The sequence below is a fragment of the Neomonachus schauinslandi genome, chromosome 1 (assembly GCF_002201575.2).
Source record: "Neomonachus schauinslandi chromosome 1, ASM220157v2, whole genome shotgun sequence".
NCBI lineage: Eukaryota > Metazoa > Chordata > Mammalia > Carnivora > Phocidae > Neomonachus > Neomonachus schauinslandi.
The window spans coordinates 196,023,508-196,042,831 of record NC_058403.1 but is presented as its reverse complement, the minus strand read 5'-3'; the positions used below and the strand labels follow the sequence as shown (position 1 = coordinate 196,042,831).

At 59.8% G+C, this 19,324-nt stretch overlaps 2 protein-coding genes across 5 annotated transcripts in view; both read left to right on the top strand.

The window, feature by feature from the left end:
• SEMA3F (semaphorin 3F) overlaps window positions 1-6,873 on the top strand; it is a 29,194-nt gene extending 22,321 nt beyond the window's left edge. For 2 of the 4 annotated variants that reach the window (XM_021686872.1, XM_021686870.1), the window contains 12 exons: window positions 382-501; window positions 685-824; window positions 941-1,055; window positions 1,220-1,289; window positions 1,457-1,601; window positions 2,736-2,958; window positions 3,570-3,658; window positions 3,787-3,828; window positions 4,006-4,163; window positions 4,341-4,425; window positions 4,739-4,867; window positions 5,535-6,873. In XM_021686872.1, the coding sequence (XP_021542547.1) occupies window positions 382-501; window positions 685-824; window positions 941-1,055; window positions 1,220-1,289; window positions 1,457-1,601; window positions 2,736-2,958; window positions 3,570-3,658; window positions 3,787-3,828; window positions 4,006-4,163; window positions 4,341-4,425; window positions 4,739-4,867; window positions 5,535-5,948 (1,730 nt within the window). In that variant the 3' untranslated portion in view covers window positions 5,949-6,873. Of the gene's footprint in view, window positions 1-381; window positions 502-684; window positions 825-940; window positions 1,056-1,219; window positions 1,290-1,456; window positions 1,602-2,735; window positions 2,959-3,569; window positions 3,659-3,786; window positions 3,829-4,005; window positions 4,164-4,340; window positions 4,426-4,738; window positions 4,873-5,534 lie in introns of all 4 variants that reach the window. The other 2 variants (XM_021686873.1, XM_021686871.1) reach the window with 1 other exon arrangement.
• Window positions 6,874-9,216: 2,343 nt separating this feature from the next.
• Window positions 9,217-14,192, top strand: GNAT1 (G protein subunit alpha transducin 1). Its single transcript, XM_021687017.1, has 9 exons — window positions 9,217-9,446; window positions 10,638-10,680; window positions 10,787-10,928; window positions 11,030-11,187; window positions 11,276-11,404; window positions 11,666-11,795; window positions 12,070-12,223; window positions 12,352-12,543; window positions 12,929-14,192. The coding sequence occupies exons 1-8, from the start codon at window positions 9,341-9,343 to the stop codon at window positions 12,540-12,542; spliced, it is 1,053 nt and encodes a 350-aa protein (XP_021542692.1). The 5' UTR covers window positions 9,217-9,340; the 3' UTR covers window position 12,543; window positions 12,929-14,192.
• Window positions 14,193-19,324: the final 5,132 nt, after the last annotated feature.

Below are 19,324 nucleotides of genomic sequence, written 5' to 3'. Positions count from 1 at the left end.
GGTAAAAATACAACTCATTACTTCCTATTTTACCACATTTTATTACTGTCTTTGTTCTTGAGGTTATTTACACGTGTTGTGTTTGTGGGGTAGAAAGACTATAAGATGGTGTCGGCAGCTCTCCCCAGCTCCACCTGCGGTGGCCCCGGGTTAGGAGCTTGAAGTCAGCCATGGTGGGGGTATTTATACCACAGAAATTGGCTCTTGCTACTCATCAGAGCTGATTGCTGCTAATCCCAATCCTCCCAGAGCCAATTCTTCAGCATTTCCCAGCAGCCCACTGATGAGACAGTCATGCCCTGGGGAGTCGGAGGGGGAGACAGGACCCTGGCCTGGAGGTCGCTGGGCTGTGCCCTGACTGACCCGCCTGCCCGCCCGCAGACGAGGAGCTCTATGCTGGCGTGTACATCGACTTCATGGGCACGGATGCAGCCATCTTCCGCACGCTGGGAAAGCAGACGGCCATGCGCACGGACCAGTACAACTCCCGGTGGCTGAACGGTGAGGGCGGCCGAGAGGCCCCCGGTGGGCAGCGTGTCTGGGATGCGGCCAGATCCTCCAGAGGCGCCTGCTGGGGGTCTGGCCCTGTGACTGGCTGGCGGCGGGGGGGAGGCGGCGTTCCTGTACCCGGCCCGGGGCTCTGTTGGGGAGGTGCTTGTGCAGCTGACCCCTGCCCGCCTGCAGACCCTTCCTTCATCCACGCTGAGCTCATCCCCGACAGCGCGGAGCGCAACGACGACAAGCTCTACTTCTTCTTCCGCGAGCGGTCGGCGGAGGCGCCGCAGAGCCCCGCCGTGTACGCCCGCATCGGGCGCATTTGCCTGGTACGCGCCGGCGGGGCCCCGTGCTGCCCCTCTCCAGACCCCGCGCTGGCTGGGGCAGCCTGTGTGGCAGGGTCTTGGGTGTGAGAGCTGATCTGACCCTGCCCCCCTGTCCCCAGAATGATGACGGCGGCCACTGCTGTCTGGTCAACAAGTGGAGCACGTTCCTGAAGGCGCGGCTGGTGTGCTCCGTGCCCAGTGAGGATGGCATCGAGACCCACTTTGACGAGCTCCGTGAGTACCCGGCATGCAGGCTGGGTCCTGTGGCTGCTCTGGGAGGGGTGGGGGCTGGATGGGGGGTGGTCAGGGCACCTCCGGGGGGGCCCCCTGGCCAGGAGTGGGGCTCCCAGGGCTCTTGGCTAATGCACCCTCCCCGCGTCTTCTCCCTCTGCCCCCAGAGGACGTGTTTGTTCAGCAGACACAGGATGTGAGGAACCCAGTCATTTACGCTGTCTTCACCTCCTCAGGGTGAGGCTGGGGCCAGGGCTGGGGGTGGCAGGGCTTGGCTGCACTGGGGGGCTGTGACGTGGGAAGGACCCCAGCCCGGTGGGGCGCTGTGGGGTGGGGACAGGCTGGGGAGGGGCCCTGGGCCGAGGGTCTGCCCCGCCTGCAGCAGCAGCCTGCCCCGCCCGCAGCTCCGTGTTCCGAGGCTCTGCCGTGTGCGTCTACTCCATGGCTGACATCCGCATGGTCTTCAACGGGCCCTTTGCCCACAAAGAGGGCCCCAACTACCAGTGGATGCCCTTCTCGGGGAAGATGCCCTACCCACGGCCCGGCACGGTGAGGACCCCCATCATTCCACCTTTCCCTTTCCCCTCTGTTTATAAGGCCTGCTCTGGGTTAGCCCCTTTGCAGCTGTACGCCCCACCACCACAGAGTTCACAGCCAGGTAGGGGAGGAGGACCAGACACACAAATAAACCTACCATTTGTCCATTTAAATAAAGCTGACATTAAAAAACAAAACAGGGGCGCCAGCCTGGCTCAATCGGTAGAGCATGCAACTCTTGATCTTGGGGTCATGAGTTCGAGCCCCACATCGGGCATAGAGCATACTTAAAAAAATAAATAAATAAAACAAAATGAAATGAAACACCGTTTACACAGCACGAGGCTGTGAAGAGCCCAGCCAGGATCCCGGAACAAAGATAGTGGCCGGGTGTGGCAAGCAAGGTGGAAGGGGGGTGCCGCCTGGGAGCCAAGACAAAGCTGGAGGGCAAGTTGGCGTCAGTGTGGTTAGCTAATGGTGGCCGGGGAGATGAGGGCTGGCAGAGTCCGGCCTGCAGGACCTCCCGTGGTGATAGGAGGCAACTCACTTGATCTTGGCGTCATGTGGGTCTCTGCAGGAGTCTAAGCAGGAGAACATGTGATCTGTTTTGGCTCCATGTGGTCAGGGCTGGAATGGGGGAGCTGGTCTCAGCCTTGGCCAGGGAAGTCTTCCCCCGAAGGTGAACGTGGAGGCTGGAGGGATGGGCTAGAGTTGGGCTGGCGGGGGTGCAGGACAGGCAGAGGGAAAAGCACCAGGGAAGGGCAGAGCACCCTCAGAGTGTTAAGGGAACTTGGGGCCGTAGACCTTCGAGCAGGGGTGGGTGGGTGTGGGGGGCAGACTGGAGGAAGGAGACAACAGGATGGGGGATGAGGACAGGGGAAGGGAGGGGTCAGCTCCGCCTAATGCCGCCACAAAGTCACGGCACACAGGCCAGGGAGGTGGCTGCGGAATTTGGCCGTGTAGGACCTTGGGACCTCGGCTGGAACAGGGCCTACAGAGAGGTTGGGTGAGGGGGAAAAGCCTGGATGGGGGTTCCGAGGAGCGGAGCAGGTGCATGTGATAGGGATGGACAAAGGAGAGGCCTCTCCTGAAGTTGAGGGGTTCAGCAAGCCCCAGCCGGGCCTGACGCTCATCACGTGCCTGCAGTGCCCTGGAGGAACCTTCACGCCATCCATGAAGTCCACCAAGGACTACCCTGACGAAGTGATTAACTTCATGCGCAGCCACCCGCTCATGTACCAGGCCGTGTACCCTCTGCAGAGGCGGCCCCTGGTCGTCCGCACGGGCGCTCCCTATAGGCTCACCACCGTCGCCGTGGACCAGGTGGATGCAGCCGACGGGCGCTATGAGGTGCTTTTCCTGGGCACAGGTACCCACTGCTGCTCCCAGACCCTCCCATGCTGGGCCCGTTGGGTGGAGGGTGCTGATCGGGGGGTGGGGACTACCCTGCTACGGGCTTGCTACAGGCTTGCCAAGGTCAACTCTGCTACCTTCATCCTTCGGAGCCAGGATAGCTGAGACAAGGGGTGGGGAAACCCCATCACCATCCCCAGCCCCCCCGGGGGGCTGGGAGAGCAGGGACACTGGGCACCTGGGGACCCATGTAGGGTCAGGAAAGAGGGAACAGGTGGTAGACACCTGCAGGACACGCGGGTCCAAATACTGGCATACACGCTCTCGTGTGCACGTGCGCAGGTGTGCTCCCCACAGCTCCAGTCCCTCCACACAGGAATACCTCCAGCATCCTATCCTCAGCAGTGCCTAAAATGAGGGTCTGGGGTGGGAGGGGCAGACCCCAGCCGTGACCACCCCCACCCCTTATCCCGGGCCCCTTCATCCAGGGGAAATTCTTCAACCTTGGTACAGAGCTCCTGCTCCACTGCCCTTGGGGGTTTGGGGCCTGGTGGGGGAAGGGGCTGAGGCTGGTACCCCTTCCCCAGCATCCTCAGCCCCACTGAGGCCCTGCCCGGCCCGTTCCAGACCGCGGGACAGTGCAGAAGGTCATCGTGCTGCCCAAGGATGACCAGGAGATGGAGGAGCTCATGCTGGAGGAGGTGGAGGTCTTCAAGGTGGGTATGACACGCAGTGCTGTTCTTCTCACCCTGGCCCTCCTTAGTACTGACTGCTTACCTCAGACCTCCAGATCAGGACAGGGAGGGGGTCCCCAGTCCCCAAGCTAATCCCTGTCTTCTTCCAGGACCCAGCACCTGTTAAGACCATGACCATCTCTTCCAAGAGGGTGAGTTTTAGTGAGGTGGGCTGGGGGTAGGGGTGGAGGATGTTCCCCCTTGGGGTCTTGCCCTTGGCATAGGGATGGGGAAACTGAGGCATGGAACAGGAAGGGAAGGAGCCCAGTTGGCTCCTGATGGGGCTGCCCGTGGGGAGGGAGCTGACGAGCCCCTTCCCCTGCCCTCAGCAACAACTGTACGTGGCGTCGGCCGTGGGCGTCACCCACCTGAGCCTGCATCGCTGCCAGGCATACGGGGCTGCCTGTGCTGACTGCTGCCTCGCCCGGGACCCCTACTGTGCCTGGGACGGCCAGGCCTGCTCCCGATACACGGCATCTTCCAAGAGGTGTGGACCCCCCAGACCCCTGGAATGTTAGCTACCAGACCCAGGGGCCTGTCCTGGGGGTTTGGTGGCCGATGGGATATTTCCCTGGGGGTAATGGATGAGACTCTTCCCTGGAGTCTTGGCGGGTACAGGGACCTGGGGGTGGGGGGGCAAGCTTCCTTGAAAATACTTGATCAGGAGCTCTCGTCATCTAGGCGGAGCCGGCGGCAGGATGTCCGGCACGGGAACCCCATCAGGCAGTGTCGCGGGTTCAACTCCAACGGTGAGTGTGCCGTGCCTCCCCCCTGGGCGCTCCTCGTGGTGCAGAGCCCTGTGCAGCCCATGGAGCTGCTCCCAGGGCCCCCCGGCTGGAAGGACTCTCGCGTGACCCGGGGCGGGGGGTGAGGGGGCTTGGGATTTGGGAGATGGGATGTCCCTAGCCACCCACTCAAGGAAGGAGCGGATGCCCGATGGTATAGCCCTGCCTTTTTCCCGTGTGGGTGTCCCTGTGCATGCCCCTCGGCACCGGCCCCCTGGTGGCCTGCAGTCTGCGCAGAGGCAACGCTGCTTTCATGCCGCGCCCTCTTGTTCTCCAGCCAACAAAAACGCCGTGGAGTCCGTGCAGTACGGCGTGGCAGGGAGCGCGGCCTTCCTCGAGTGCCAGCCTCGCTCGCCCCAGGCCACTGTTAAGTGGCTGTTTCAGCGAGATCCCAGTGACCGGCGCCGTGAGGTGATTTCCTGTACCCCACAGTCCTCGCCGTGGATGCGGGGGTCCCCCGTGCAGTAGGAGTGCCATGTGGGTGGAATGTGGTATAGGAGCCCTTCTGCGGCAGCCCCATTCTAAGAAAGCCCTTCCAAGTTCCCCTTCCCTATGTGGAAGTCATTTGGGTGAATCCAGTTATATGGAAAGTCTAGAATTTCCATATTATATGGAAACCACTTGTAAGCATGCCTCTTTACATGAAAATTCCATACATGTGCTCCACTGGAGGTATACCTCATTACATGGAAATATCACGCGGACGAGCTCCAGTGTGTGGAAATTCTGTGGAGGAGCCCTCGTTTTATGGAAATGTGTTCCAGGCATCCGTCCTTACATGGAGATTCTATAAGGATACTTCGGTTGGGTAGTCCCATTAAAAAGAAATTCTATGCTCCACAATTCTCTCATTGTACAGCATCCCCCCACGGTCATTCCTCCTGAGATGGAAAAGTACGTGGATGCCTGATTCAGGTGTTATGTGGAAATTTACTGTGGGTTTTTCTTGCTCTGTGGAAATTGCACATGGGAGCCCCTTCCACGGAACGGCCACAGAGCTGGTCTGCTCCGGGGGCTGGCTGGGCGGCAGGGCGGTCACACGAGCCCTGAGCCCCAGCTCCCTGCCCCCGCAGATTCGCGCGGAGGACCGCTTCCTGCGCACCGAGCAGGGCTTGCTGCTCCGCGCCCTGCAGCCCGGTGACCGAGGCCTCTACTCCTGCACTGCCACCGAGAACAACTTCAAGCACGTCGTCACGCGGGTACAGCTGCACGTGCTGGGTCGGGACGCCGTCCACGCGGCCCTCTTCCCACCACCAGCTGTGAGCGCCCCGCCGGCCCCCGGCAGCGCCGGCCCCCCCACGCCCGCTTACCAGGAGCTGGCGCAGCTGCTGGCCCAGCCAGAAGTGGGCCTCATCCACCAGTACTGCCAGGGCTACTGGCGCCACGTGCCCCCAGGCCCCCGGGAGGCCCCGGGGGCACCCAGGCCTCCTGAACCCCAGGACCAGAAAAAGCCCCGGAACCGCCGCCACCACCCGCCGGACACATGAGGCCCGCTGCCTGAGCCCTGCGGTGGGCCAGCCTCGGCCTTGTCCCTTTTAATATAAAAGATATATATATATATAAATATATATATATAAAATATCTATATTCTATACACGCCCCGCCCCCGCAAAGACAGTATTTATTGGTGGGCTGTCTATGGCCTTCCTCCGCAGCGGCACTGTCCGAAACTCAGACCCACGCTGGTCGGAGACGGCCGGAAACAGCCCACCTGACCAGGCCCAGCCAGTCGGCGGCGCCAGGCCGGGACCACGCAGCCCCTGGGCTCAGCTGGGAGTCCACCTGCTCGACCGCCACCGCCGGAATCCGCAGGACCCAGGGAGGGAGCAAGCTCCCCCCGGACAGGGCACGGACTGCTCCCCTTTGCCAGTGCGTGCCGCGGGCACACGCCGACGCGGGTGCGAGGACTACTTTGGAGACGGGCAGCGGGGGTGGGGGTCTCAGATGCACTCGGAGGAGGGAAGAAGGGGCCGCCACAGGAGGCCGGCCCCTGCCTGGGAGGGGCCACTCAGTCAAGGCCAGCCCCCTCCCGGGTATTTATTCTCTATTTATTGGGGACAGGAGCAAAGGAGCCCTGCCTGGGTGGGGCACACTTCCAGCCTCTCCCTCCCTCCCTGCCTGGCCGCTCTACCTCCTCTTCGCTTTTTCTGGGCCACTGTGACTTGGGGGCTGGGAGAATAGCAGAGGGGCAGGTACAGGCCCGGCTGAGGGGAGAGGGGGCCATGGTGGAGGCCTGGGGCCTTCAGGGGCTCCCCAGGGCTCCCTTCTGCCCACCACTTCAGAGGATGGGTGTAAATAGCTCTGGGGGGCTTTTGGGGTAGGTGGGTAGGGGCTCCCGGTGGCCCTCGGCTGCCCAGGCCACAGCTGCCCTTGGGTTCCATCTTGCTAATAAACACTGGCTCTGGGACTGGACTTTGGCTTTTCTCCTTGGCAGTGGAGGGAGGATGGGGGTTCAGCCTAAGCCCACATTCTGTCCTTCCTGCCCCCCTTTATATGGCCTGATCACCATTCCCACGCCTCTCTTGCAAGCTCAGCTTCCATTCACTCACTCGCAGGTTTGATCGTTGGTTTCTCACCTGGCTTTGCGGTGGGCTCTGTGCCGGGCGCTAAGGACTCAGTATCGGCAAGACAGAGCTACAGCCCTCACAGTCTGGCTGCCCCCACCCTGAAAATTGACAAAATTCCCAACCTTCCTGCTTCCTTCCAGCCAGATCACAGCAGACAGACTGGCATGAGCGAATGTCCACGGGTGGGGAAGGCCAGGGCAGGTGGGGTGCTGCTGGACAGGAGAAAGTGGGGCTGGGGGCTCTGACCCAAATGTAATGAGTCAAGCCCTGGCAGGGGAAGCTAAGAGCTGGGGAGGCCTATGGGTCCAGCAGGGCTTATGGCCATATCTGGTGGGCAAGGGGAGCCAGAGGGGGACTGGGAGACAGTGGATGGCCCCACTCTAAATAAACCCAATAAGCAGAAACCAGATTTGCCTTGGTGTAACAAACCTGGGCTCCTGCACTGCCCCAAATCCCTAGGGGCTGCAGAGCCACCCCCCCACCCCCACCCCCAGGGCCCCCTTACAACGTGGGGGGTAGAGGATGGATGGACCCTGGAAGCTGAAAGTAGCACAGATAATCTGTTGTTTCTGGACAGACCCCACCCCCACCCAGCAGGGTAGATGTGAAGCCACCAGCCTCTGGTAGGAGCCAGTATCCATTTCCCACAGGCTTGGGGACAGTCTCCACTACTCAGGATCTGAGGCCCTGGCACCCCCTCGTGGTCTCTTGGGGCTGCAACAGAGTTGAGTACTACAAGGCAGCTAGGTTTCCGGGAGGAGTCCAGCCAGAAGGCTCAGGGTCTCTGGAGGGAGCCCTGGGAGCCCAGGGTTTGGGTCTTCCTATAGGAGGTGAGAAATCTCCAGAGCCTGGGAACTTTAGGCTTAATTGAACGACTTCCACCCAGCAGTACTCCTTGTCCCGTCTGAACCTATACGCAGACCCCAGACCCCCTCAGCTGAGACAGGCATGCCCTACGTGCCCTTAAGCGGGTCTCAGACACCCACAGGGAGCAGATCAGGAGAAGGACAGGAAGTGAGTCCCTCCTCCGTGCCCCTGGGAGCACCTGCCTTGGGACTCATTTTCCCCATCTGACAACAGGCCTGCAAAATATGCTCTGGAAGAGCCTGGCCATCTCTGCATGTCAGAGACCTTGTTGTGCTCAGGCACACGTGTGCACAGAGGCACAGGCACGCGCAAGTGTGCACACAGGCAGGCACGCACATGCGAAGTGTACACACACGCCCAGGCGAAAACCACAGGCTCGTGCACGCTATCGCACACACCGGCTCGTGTGCGTGTGTTTTTGCATCCATACACAAATACCCAAGTGCACGTGTCATGCTACATCAGCACGTGTGCACGTGAGGAAGAAGGAACAAAAGCGTGTCGACACACGTGCACACATGTGCCCGGCGTGCGTGGGCACCCATGTGCTCCCAAGGCACGGGCGTACATGCAAGCGTACACGTGAACAAACGTGTCATGTCATTGTTTTGGTTGTTGCCAGCAAAGGATAGACACACACACACCCAGGCACACATAGCAGACGTGTACGGCGCCCCCCAAGTCTGTTGGAGCCGTGGAGGTATGTAGAGGCCCTGCCCAGGTCAGATCCAGCCCTCGGTGCGGGGCAAACGCAATGTCCTCCCTTCCTTCTTGACTCTCTGCAGAGCGTAGAACCCTGGTCCAGAGTCACCCAGCCCTTCTCAACCACTTCCTTCTGTGTGACCCTCTGAGCCTCTCCTTCCTTATCAGTAGAATGGGGCTGATGACGTGGGTGCCCATCCACCAGGGCCTATGTGAGCTTACAAAATAAGGAGCAGTGCTGAGTCCAGTGCTGGACATGGGCAGGTGCTCCATGCTTGGCTCTCCCTCTCTTCCCTTCTACCAGCCCCACCTCCCTGCCCCCACCCTAGGGGCTCAGGGTCCTACTCTCCGCCTTCTAAGCCTGGACCCTACGGAACATGTCCCCCTGCTCCGGCGCAGGGGCTGGACTGTCTCCACGGTCTCTCCTAGAGGGTTGGGGCTCATAGAGAGGGGTGCAAAGTCAGCAGCTGAGGGATTGGGGCCATGCCAGCCTGATTAGAAGGGCTGGGGGCTGAGCTGGATTCACCTGTCCTTGTCTCTCATTGGCTCTTGGGAACCCCTGGCCCCCAAATCCCACTAAGCAGCATCACCCCGGCCTGCACAGGTCTGGGGAAAGCCAGTTGATTGCCAGTCCCGGAGTCAGAAGGGTGTTGGGAGACCTGAGGCCGGCCCGAGCCCGGTTCTGGGGATTCCCTCCATCTAGAAGAGCCAACTAACCACCCTGTTGACCTGCTGCTGGGACCATGGGGGCTGGGGCCAGCGCTGAGGAGAAGCACTCAAGAGAGCTGGAGAAGAAGCTAAAAGAAGATGCTGAGAAGGATGCTCGAACTGTGAAACTGCTGCTTCTGGGTATGGGTGTGGGTCCGGGGGGGCCACTGCCTCTAGGCCGGAGGCTGGGGGTGGGGGCAGGCAGGTAGCCCTTCTGTGAAACAGGGGTGACTTGGGAAGCAGAATGACCCTAAGACAGGTCAGGGAACTGAGTGGGAGCCCTGGCCCTGATAGGCGATACCCTGACTCCCCAAGGCTGGGTATCCCATCATGAAACCCCTCTCCGGAGGGCCCTGACTCAGGCACCTTCCTCTCTGGAGAAGCCCTGCTGGGCAGGGGTCAGAAACCAGGGGCTTCCTTGGGAGCCCTAAGATAGGGCTGCTTCTTTGGAAGAAGAAAGTAACAGTCCTCCTGGGAGTGGGCATCTTCAAGGACCGTCCAGATCCACAGACAACAGCCCTTGGATTCCAGAGCTTTGTTGTTGGCAGACCTAAAGCAGGTGTGCCTCTTTAGAGCTAAGGCCCAGTGGAGAACGGATAAAGCCAAGTCCATGGTCCCATGGGTGGTGAGGAGAGGTGGGGCTGACACAGTGCCTCTGGGCCACTACCTCCCCACAAGTGGAAGAAGGAGCTGCTTTGAGAGGGCAGGCGGGTTCCACCCCAGGCTCTCCAGGATCCAATCAGGCATCTGGATGTGGGCAGAGGGACCAAACCAGAGCACCCCAGGAAGACAGAGGCTAAGCCAGAAATCCCATTAACTATGCCCAAAGCCCTGGCTGAGAGCAGGCTCAGAGGGGCTGTGAGCTCTGTCTTCTCCCCCATTCAAAGGCGCTAATTCCCTCTGAGCCTCTTGGAGACACTCCCCTCCCTACAACCCCTGAAAAGCAAGGCTTGACCCGGTCAAATAATCCTCTGCGTGCAGTACCAGGACCCTCCACAATGTGGCGCTCCAGGTTACTTTATTTTGGTTTCAGAATAATCAAGAATGCAAATACAAGGGGTCTTGGAGGCTCCCCAACACAGTTGAGGTCGTTGATTGCCCTCGTCAGCCCCCTATGTCACTGCTGGCATTTACAGACGTGTTTCCTCCAGGGTGTCAGGACCTTGCTTTGGGGTGGAGGGTGGGGGAAACAGGGGGAACTGGGGTTGGACTTGTACCTGCCTTGAGTCTGCGGGTCCCCATCTTCCGCGTCCGGTTGCGGGGTGGAGGGTGGGTGGGGAAGTTGTGGGGAGGTGCGGCCAGCGCAGCTCTGAGGCGGGGCTTCCCTTCCAGGTGCGGGTGAGTCCGGGAAGAGCACCATTGTCAAGCAGATGAAGTGAGTGCCCTTGCCTTTTCTGAGGTCCCTGAGGGTGGGCGCGCGCACCGGGCCTGTCCTTCCCCACCAGTCCACTTGGCTCTGACCCGGCTCACCCCGGCCGCAGGATTATCCACCAGGATGGGTACTCGTTGGAAGAGTGCCTCGAGTTCATTAGCATCATCTACGGCAACACGCTGCAGTCCATCCTCGCCATCGTGCGCGCCATGACCACGCTCAACATCCAGTATGGAGACTCTGCCCGCCAGGTGTGCAGGGAGACTGGCTGAGCAGGGCCTCCGAGGACTCGAGGCGCGAGACTGGTCTCAAGTCCACGGTCACCATCAACAACTCCCACCCTTGCCCTCAGGACGACGCCCGGAAGCTGATGCACATGGCGGACACCATCGAAGAGGGCACCATGCCCAAGGAGATGTCGGACATCATCCAGCGGCTGTGGAAGGACTCGGGTATCCAGGCCTGTTTCGATCGCGCCTCTGAGTACCAGCTCAACGACTCCGCGGGCTAGTGAGAGCGCAGGCGGGACGCGGGGGTGCGGGCGGGGTCCTACCACGCCCCTCCACCGCACCCACCCACACCCCGCGGTCTCCCGCAGCTACCTCTCGGACCTGGAGCGCCTGGTCACCCCGGGCTACGTGCCCACTGAGCAGGACGTGCTGCGCTCGCGTGTCAAGACCACAGGCATCATTGAGACGCAGTTCTCCTTCAAGGACCTCCACTTCCGGTACGGCCCCGCGCCCTCGCCCTCGCCCGTGCCCTCGCTCTGGGGGTCCGGCTGCGCGTGCAGCGCCCCGAGGCCCCGTCGCGTCCCGGAGGCCCCATCCCAAGGAGACCCTGCCCCTCCTCTGATACCCCGTCCGCAGAAAGTTCCGGCCCCTCCACATGCCAGTCCCATCTGAGTGCCCCCCAGCATTAGGAGGCAAGGGGATGCCTGTGCGCGCGTCCAGGGGGCTCCAAGCCGGTTCAGGCCCCAACTGCTCCACAGGATGTTCGATGTGGGCGGGCAGCGCTCAGAGCGCAAGAAGTGGATCCATTGCTTCGAGGGTGTGACCTGCATCATCTTCATCGCCGCGCTGAGCGCCTACGACATGGTGCTGGTGGAGGACGACGAAGTGGTGGGTGCCAAGCAGGGCCTGGAGTGTTTCAGGGGAAAGCCGGAGACAGTACTGTGGGAGCGGGGAGCGTCTGAGAGCAGACGTTCGTTCCGGAACAGTCCGAACGAGGACACAAGACAGCCAGCAGCCACGCTGAGGGGGGCAGTGGGGGAAGCTGACCTGGAGCTGTCCGAGCGCGATGGCCCCGGGTGCCCCGGAGCCTGTGGGCCGCGACCGCGCAGGGACGGCCGCCCGTGCCCCCCACCCGGTGCCCGACAGCTTCTGTCCTCCTCAGAACCGCATGCACGAGAGCCTGCACCTGTTCAACAGCATCTGCAACCACCGCTACTTCGCCACCACGTCCATCGTGCTCTTCCTCAACAAGAAGGACGTTTTCACCGAGAAGATCAAAAAGGCGCATCTCAGCATCTGCTTCCCGGATTACGACGGTGAGAACCGCCCCCCCCCCGCAGCCTGGCCGCCAGGCGGCGCCCCAACCCCGTGATCTGGGCCCGCGCTTCCCCCGCCGCGGGAAGGAGTGGGGACACCCAGTAAGAGCACCCCCTTTCCCTGCCAGGGCCCAACACATACGAGGACGCGGGCAACTACATCAAGGTGCAGTTCCTCGAGCTCAACATGCGACGTGACGTGAAGGAGATCTATTCCCATATGACTTGCGCTACGGACACGCAGAACGTCAAATTTGTCTTCGACGCGGTAACAGACATCATCATCAAGGAGAACCTCAAAGACTGCGGACTCTTTTGAGGTAGGCTCCTCGAGGGCTGGGATGCTCTCCTGTCTTGCCCCTTGGTCTCCTACCTCACTCTCCATCCCCAGCTCTCCACCCCTCCTCACTGCAGCAGACCCCACTGCAGGATATCAGGGGCTGCCCCAGCTCTCCAGACCCATTCCATGACCTGGTGCTGGCCCCCAATTCCCAGGCCCCACCCTGGCCCCTCAGGTTCCATCCCACTGCCCACCACCATCCTGCACTCCCGGTGCACAGGTCCCCCCCACCGAGTCTCTTCTGACCCCGCCCTGATCCCTCTGGTGTCACTGTCTACAAGCCCGCCTCCACAGTGCTTCTCAGCCGAAAGCCAATTATTTTGGAGCTCAGGGATGTTGACTCGCTTCCTTTTTTCTGTTCACAGGTGCCTGAACTCATGCGTGTCCCTGACACCCTGTAGCTCTAGCCGCCCTGTAGCCCTAGCCCACAGGAGCCTATCAGCCCCCCAGAACTCCTGGGCCCCAGCCTGTGGCCCCACCAGCCACACACCCAAAACTCCGAGCCCCACTAGCCTTGAGGCCCCGACCCTCCCCCGTGTCTCCCAGAGCCCAGTGCCCCCAACCCCACTGCTGCCCTTCACGGCCTGGCTGCGCTGGCCTCCAGGACCCACCCCAGCCAGCCCCAGCTAGGAACAGGCAGGACTTGGGATCGCTAGAGCTCACAGTGACTCAGCAGTGCCCAACTGACCAATCTCCTGCAGGTCTCTTCTCCCCAGGGGGCCCATGACTCACCTGGTGGGTCTGGGCTCAGCAAATAGCCCTCCCTCCCAGTTTCATGAAGAGCGGGGGAGCAGGCAGAGATCCCTCCTCCAAGGCTTACCATCAGCCCATTCCAGCCTTACCACCTCCATGTGACAAGTCTGACACCTGTCTACCCAGTGGCCAGTGACTGTCCCTCTCAGTAGCTTCAGGGGTCCAAAGTCCAAGCCACTCTGGCCTGTTTGGCTCCTGCATGGATGAATTAGTGAGCGGGGGCCACACCTGGGAGCCCCTGGGTGTCAGGAAGAGATTTAAGCTGGACCCCTCCCCACATAGCAGGCTCAGAGTAACCCCCTGTCCCCTTACCCCACAGGCTCTGCCCCCTCCATCCTTGGACACCAGATCCATGTCCTACCTCACCCCCACCCACCCACAGTGCTCCAGGCCAGCCGGCCAAGGGGATGGTCTGTTGAGGGAGGGTACTGTTGACAACAACTGTGGCCAATGGTCTAACTGTCCTGAGGGGCGGCTGAGGGGGCAGAGTCCAGCTCCATCGATCAGCCCCAGGCAGAGGATTTGGGAAATGACTGAGGCCCAGGTTGGGCCCAGAGTGGTCTACCTCAGGTGGGGTCACAAGCAAACCCAGGTAACCCTCCTGTCCCTGCCAGCAACTTCTCGAACCCTTTCCATTCAGAGCCCATTCCCTGGCAGGAAAAACTGAGGGCCATGTCTGAATTTTGTCAGGGACAGAGGCCCTTGTCCCTATATCCCTGCTCCCAGTTCCTCATCAAGGCCTGAGTCCTTGCTGATGCCTGTGAGCCAACACCTGTGCTAAGTTGAGGACAGGGGCTTCCATCTCTCAAGGCCAGATGACAGGCTGCACTCCCCTCAGGTAGAAGCACAGACTCAGCAATAAACCTTTGCATCAGGCCCCAGCTGTCCTTTCTTGTGGGGAAGGGAAAGGCGTTCATTATCACGAGTCATGGGCATTTATTAAATGCCCAGTGCTGGGCTGGACATAAATGGGAAAATGGGCTCTTCCAGGGAGAGCACCTGGCCTGTCATGGCAGGAGCACTCCTGGGGGCATGGGACCAACCTGTGCCTCTCGAGAGGGCTTTAAGGGGAAAGGAGCCGTGGGAAACGTTCACAGGGATAATCTTGGATCAAGAGGGAGTTCTGAGGTAGAAGCTTATTCTATCAGGGAGAGGAGGGGCCAGAAACACGGGCTTGTGGGCCATAATAGTTCAATAGGGCAAGAACAGGCAAAGGGGACATGGGGTGGGGAGACAATGGGCAGGTGCCAAGTGCCAGCCTGAGGGCCAGGGCTTCCTCCAGAAGATGATGGGTCTCGGAAGCCCTTCAAGCTAGGGCCTAATAGCAGGGCTGGGATCAGGGTGAAGCAAAAGAGGCACTCACCTGGGGTGCAAAATTTAAGGTGGTGCCAAAAAGTTCAGTAATCAAGATAAAGAAGATATCAATGCAATACTTTTTAAATTCAAAATTACTGCAGGGGCATCTGGCTGGTTCAGTTGGTAGAACATGTGACTCTCAGGGTTGTGAGTTCAAGCCCCATATTAGGTGTGGAACCTACTCAGAAAAAGAAAGGAAAGGAAAGGAAAGGAAAGGAAGGAAGGAAGGAAGGAAGGAAGGAAGGAAGGAAGGAAGGAAGAAGAAAGAAAGAAAGAGAAAGAGAAAGAAAGAAAATCACTGCAAAAAACCCATGATGAGCAAAATATCAAAATTTAAAATAAAGACAAGATCCAAGAGAACTCTGCTGAGCTACACATTGGAGCTTGAAGCAAAAGGAAACTGTCCACTCCTATATATGCTTTTCTGTATTTTTAATGGTAAATTTTTTATAGAATATTAAATTAGCTGAAAAAAATTTGGAAGTGGGTATATTAAAACTCAACATTATTTTAAGCTTAGCTATTTTATCTATATGTGAAATAATTTATAATCTTATTTTCCTAGCTTTAATGAAAATAAAATCATCAATAATATTTTACAACTCTGTTTCTGGAAAAAAATAATCATTAAAATTTTTCATGAAAACAGGTATGTAGGGGCACACATTTTTTTCCTGGGGGCCAGTGTGAGAGGGTATGGGGGAAGAGAACAGCAGGGCTGGGGAATCCATGAGAAGAGACTTATGTCCCCATTACCCCATGGGGCCAGGATCTGCAGATGGGGCTCAGCCACAAGGGTCTGGATCTGTACAAGTGCATATGATGCCCCCACCAAGCTGGGACTGCAGGAGTGTTGAGTGGACTAAGCTTTCCAGACCTGTGGCCACCTGGGGGAGATGCCCAGGAGGCAGACAGATACCCGGGACTGGGCAGAAGGCAACATGTGGGCAGCATCTTCAGTGTCCAAGTAGAGGGCAGAGCTGTGAGCCTGGAGTGAGCTGAAGAGCGGGGAATGATGGTCCCCAGGCCTGAGCACAGGGTGGTGGTAGAGGGACCCTGGATGGGTTAGGGAACTCAGCCACACTGGTGCTGCTCAGAGTTCTTGAGGGGAAGATGGGGCTTGGGTCAGTGGTTCAGGATCCTCACTGGGTGGTCTTGGGCCTGGCTGAGCCAGGCTGCTCATCTCCACTAAGGGCCCTCTGATTGAGCAGTTTATTGGATTGAGGGGTGTAACCTCAGGATTTAGTAGGGAGAGGCAAGGCAGAAGACAAGAGGCTTTGAGGAGCTGGAAGTGGTAGGCTTGGAAGGGAGGAAGCTGTAAGGAGAGGTGTGCTAATGGGGTCTTCCACATAGTCACCTTGTCTTGGAAGAAAAGTAATGAGCTCCCCAGCCTTCCTGGGCCAGGGGCAGAGAGAAGCCCAAACACCAGGCAGGGGCCAGACCCCACCCTCCAGGGAGTCCCCTCCACACCCAATTCTGACCCCAGGGTCAGGGATTCCAGACTGGTATTCCTGGATCCCATGGGCTGGGGCCAGGGCCTGGCCCCAAGTTGCCCTGCCTATGGCCACAAGTATGATGGGGTTGGGGCGGGGTGGGGGGTGGTGCTGAGTCTCCCAGCTCAGAGCCTCCTCGGCCCTACTCACCGCACCAGTGTAATTACACCCTAAGGAGCAGGATCCATGGGTGCTCAATGCCTGACTCACAGTTGAGGGCAGAGGATCAGAACCGGCCCAGAGTCAGCACAGTCTTGTAGGTAGGGGTCATTTACTGTGGGCACCTCCAATCACCACCATCCCTGCCTGACCTGCAACCTCAAGGTGCCCCCGAGGGCCCTCACGGCCTTCAGCTCTGGCTCTGGCGGGACTAACCTGGCCCAGCCACTGACCAGAGATTAGACAAGCCTGGTGGACGGTTAATGCTGCTGACGTCAGGGCCCGGTCGGGTGGCCACTAGGGGCTTGGGCCCTCCCCACAGGCAGGAGCACAGCCCATGTGACCTGGGCTCATTAAGCCGCTTCAGTGGCCAGAGAAGCCGGGGGCCAGATCTCAGGGGAGAGAGGGAGGGCATGCCAGAACTGTGGGAGCAGGCCTCAGCCAAGAGGTCATCAGCTCTGAGGACCCAGGCAGGGGGAGGCCTAGACAGGACTGTCTGCCTATGGGTCCCTCACAGGGTTTCACACCCTGTATTATACCACCTAAAGCCCTGCTTGTCCCTGAAGAGGAGCCTCCCAGGCACCAAACTGGGCAGAGCCCAGTCGGGAGCTATGGGTGTGGGTCCTCAACGCTGGGGCGTGGAGGTGAGAACCCTCCTCTCCTATGAGGCCTTAAAACCCCCCACATGACTCCAGGCCAAGTGTCCTGCCCCCCCCCCCCAAACACACAGCCTTCCCCCTACGGGTGCTAATCCCACACTCATACGCTTTCCTGTCTCCTCTATCCAAATGCCCTTTCTCTCCCCCAACATGGCACGCGCCTTTCTTCCCCTCAGCAGAGCCAAGCCCACAGGTTGCTTTCCCGTCTAGATGACCCGGAGGGAGCACCTGGAGACACTGAGGCTGTGTGGTGGGATGGCAAGAGTGGCCACATGAAGTACCGGAAGAGCTGGCCAGGGTATTCAGAGGTCATCTTCTATGGGGGTGTTGAGGGACAAGTAGCAGCCTGCTGAAGAGGTGGGGGGAGAAGGCCAGGGAGGGGAAGGGGCTGGTGTGTTCTGAGAACAACGGGAACATGTGTGGCCAGCCAGTTGGGGGGGGGGGAGGCCAACTGGGACAAGCAGCAGGTTGAGAGGCTGTCAGGGAGGCTGGCTGAGGGTGAGGCAGGGCCCTGCAGAGTATCTGAGGCGTCAGTGGGTGCAGATGCTGGGCTCTGGGGATGGACGGGGCTGGAGGTGAAGATGGGGTCTCACTGTCGGAGAAGGGTGTTGGGGCACCGTGTGGATGACATGCCAGGGGAGGTGGTGACATGGTGAGAGGGGGCCACATAGCTGGAGGCTGAGAGGACATGATTGAAGAGGGAGGAGGAGAGCAAAGGGCTGCCAGGACCCCGGAAGGAGAGTCTGAGCGATGCCGGGACCCTAAGTTCTCTTTCACGTGTCTGGCAGCCTCTTGGGCCTGTGTCTCAGTTTCTGGAGATGGGGGAGTAGTGGTGGGGGCTGGGCTGAGGGCTGAGATAAAGCCCCCTCCCCTCCACACCAGGTGGCTGCCCCCACCACTGTGTTACACGGATGGACATTCCCTCCGGTCCCCGGGAGAAGGCGCCCGGCAGCTCTGAGTCCCATCCCAGCTGCCCCCTATCCTGCCACCACAGGCTGGGCTGGGAGATTCGGCAGGTGGCAGGGAAAGGCCTCCGGGCTGTGTTTGCCCTGGCTGGGGCCCAGACCTAGCATCAACAAACAGGCAGCCCCTCCCCCTCCTGGCCACAACTGGTCTGGCCCAGGGACCCCACATCATGCTGCCTCAGGCCACCCACAGCAGCCCAGCCCAGCTCCCTCCAGTCAGGGGTGAGGACCCCAATACCCACATGCTGGGTGTCCTTGATGCCAGGCCTGGCCCCTCAGGAACTGCCAGTGGGAGCCCTCAGCCCTTCGCAAATGGCTTCAGTGAGCATCCAGGATATATGTAGCTGGGAGGTGGGGGGGGGGTGGACCCTGGTCAGTACCTCTCCTACTGAACTACCCAGTGGGCAGTCTTCAAGCCCCTTTGGAGGGTGAGAGACTTAGGGTCCCTCATGACCAAGGTAAGCTCTGATCTGGGGATTACGCTAGCCCCAGATCAGGAGGGAAAGCCAGTCCCTTCCTATTTTTCAGCCATTAGCAGGGCAGGAGCTTGGGTGGTTTGAGGGATTGCCACCATCCCAGTGCCTTTCTCTTTAGTCCTCCCAGCTCCCTGGCACTCCCAGCCAAAGCTAAGTCTCCTCCCTCAGCTCACATCTTCCCCTTCATCCACTCCCCTCAGGCCAGGAGAGAGGACAGAGCCATTTCCCTGTGACACAAGGGGAAACTGAGATAGGCTAGGGCTTGGCTCTGGTGAGTCAATAGGAAGAGAATCCAGGAGTCCTGACTCCCAGCCCAGGGCAGGGGAGAGGTTAGACCTGTCCTCTGAGGGCATTCCCCTGGTTCCAGGAGGGGGGCAGAGATGACACAGAGACATCCAGCTTGGCTAGGAACAGCAGAGGCCATGGAATTAATCGGATCAGAGCCAGTGGCTGAGAAGCAAGGGACACAGCTGTTCTGGGAACCCCCCAGCTCACCCCCAAGGTCAAGGCCTCTCCCAGCTCCGTGCTGGCTAGGCCTGGGGGGCCTTAACACCGACCACCCACCTCTGAGCACCAAGGCCTTGGGTGGGGGGCAGGCAGGGGTGGGATAGGAGCCCCCCCAGTCAAGAACAGGACAGCCTAAAACCCCCCCCCCCCCCCCCAGGGCACTAAGTCCCCATCCCCACTTCCCATGGGCAGACACAGCTGTCTCTTACTCCTTAGAAATAAGGAAATGGGGGGCATGGCCAGGGAGAGCCCAGCGAGGCTCAGCACAAGCCCAGCCATGCTCCCCTCTTGTCTCACTGGCCCTACCCCTGTCTGTCCCAGCCTCAATCTCTTCTGAATACCTGGGGTGAAGAGAGAAGAATTGATGCAGGTAGCCTCCCCGCTTCCCCCCCC

Excerpts from the sequence above, each read along its gene's own strand:
- GNAT1 (XM_021687017.1), top strand. The coding sequence starts at position 9,341 with ATGGGGGCTGGGGCCAGCGCTGAGGAGAAGCACTCAAGAGAGCTGGAG. Across the intron at positions 10,929-11,029 it reads ATGGAGACTCTGCCCGCCAG|GACGACGCCCGGAAGCTGAT; the intron begins GTGTGCAGGGAG and ends CCTTGCCCTCAG. Across the intron at positions 11,796-12,069 it reads TGGTGGAGGACGACGAAGTG|AACCGCATGCACGAGAGCCT; the intron begins GTGGGTGCCAAG and ends TGTCCTCCTCAG.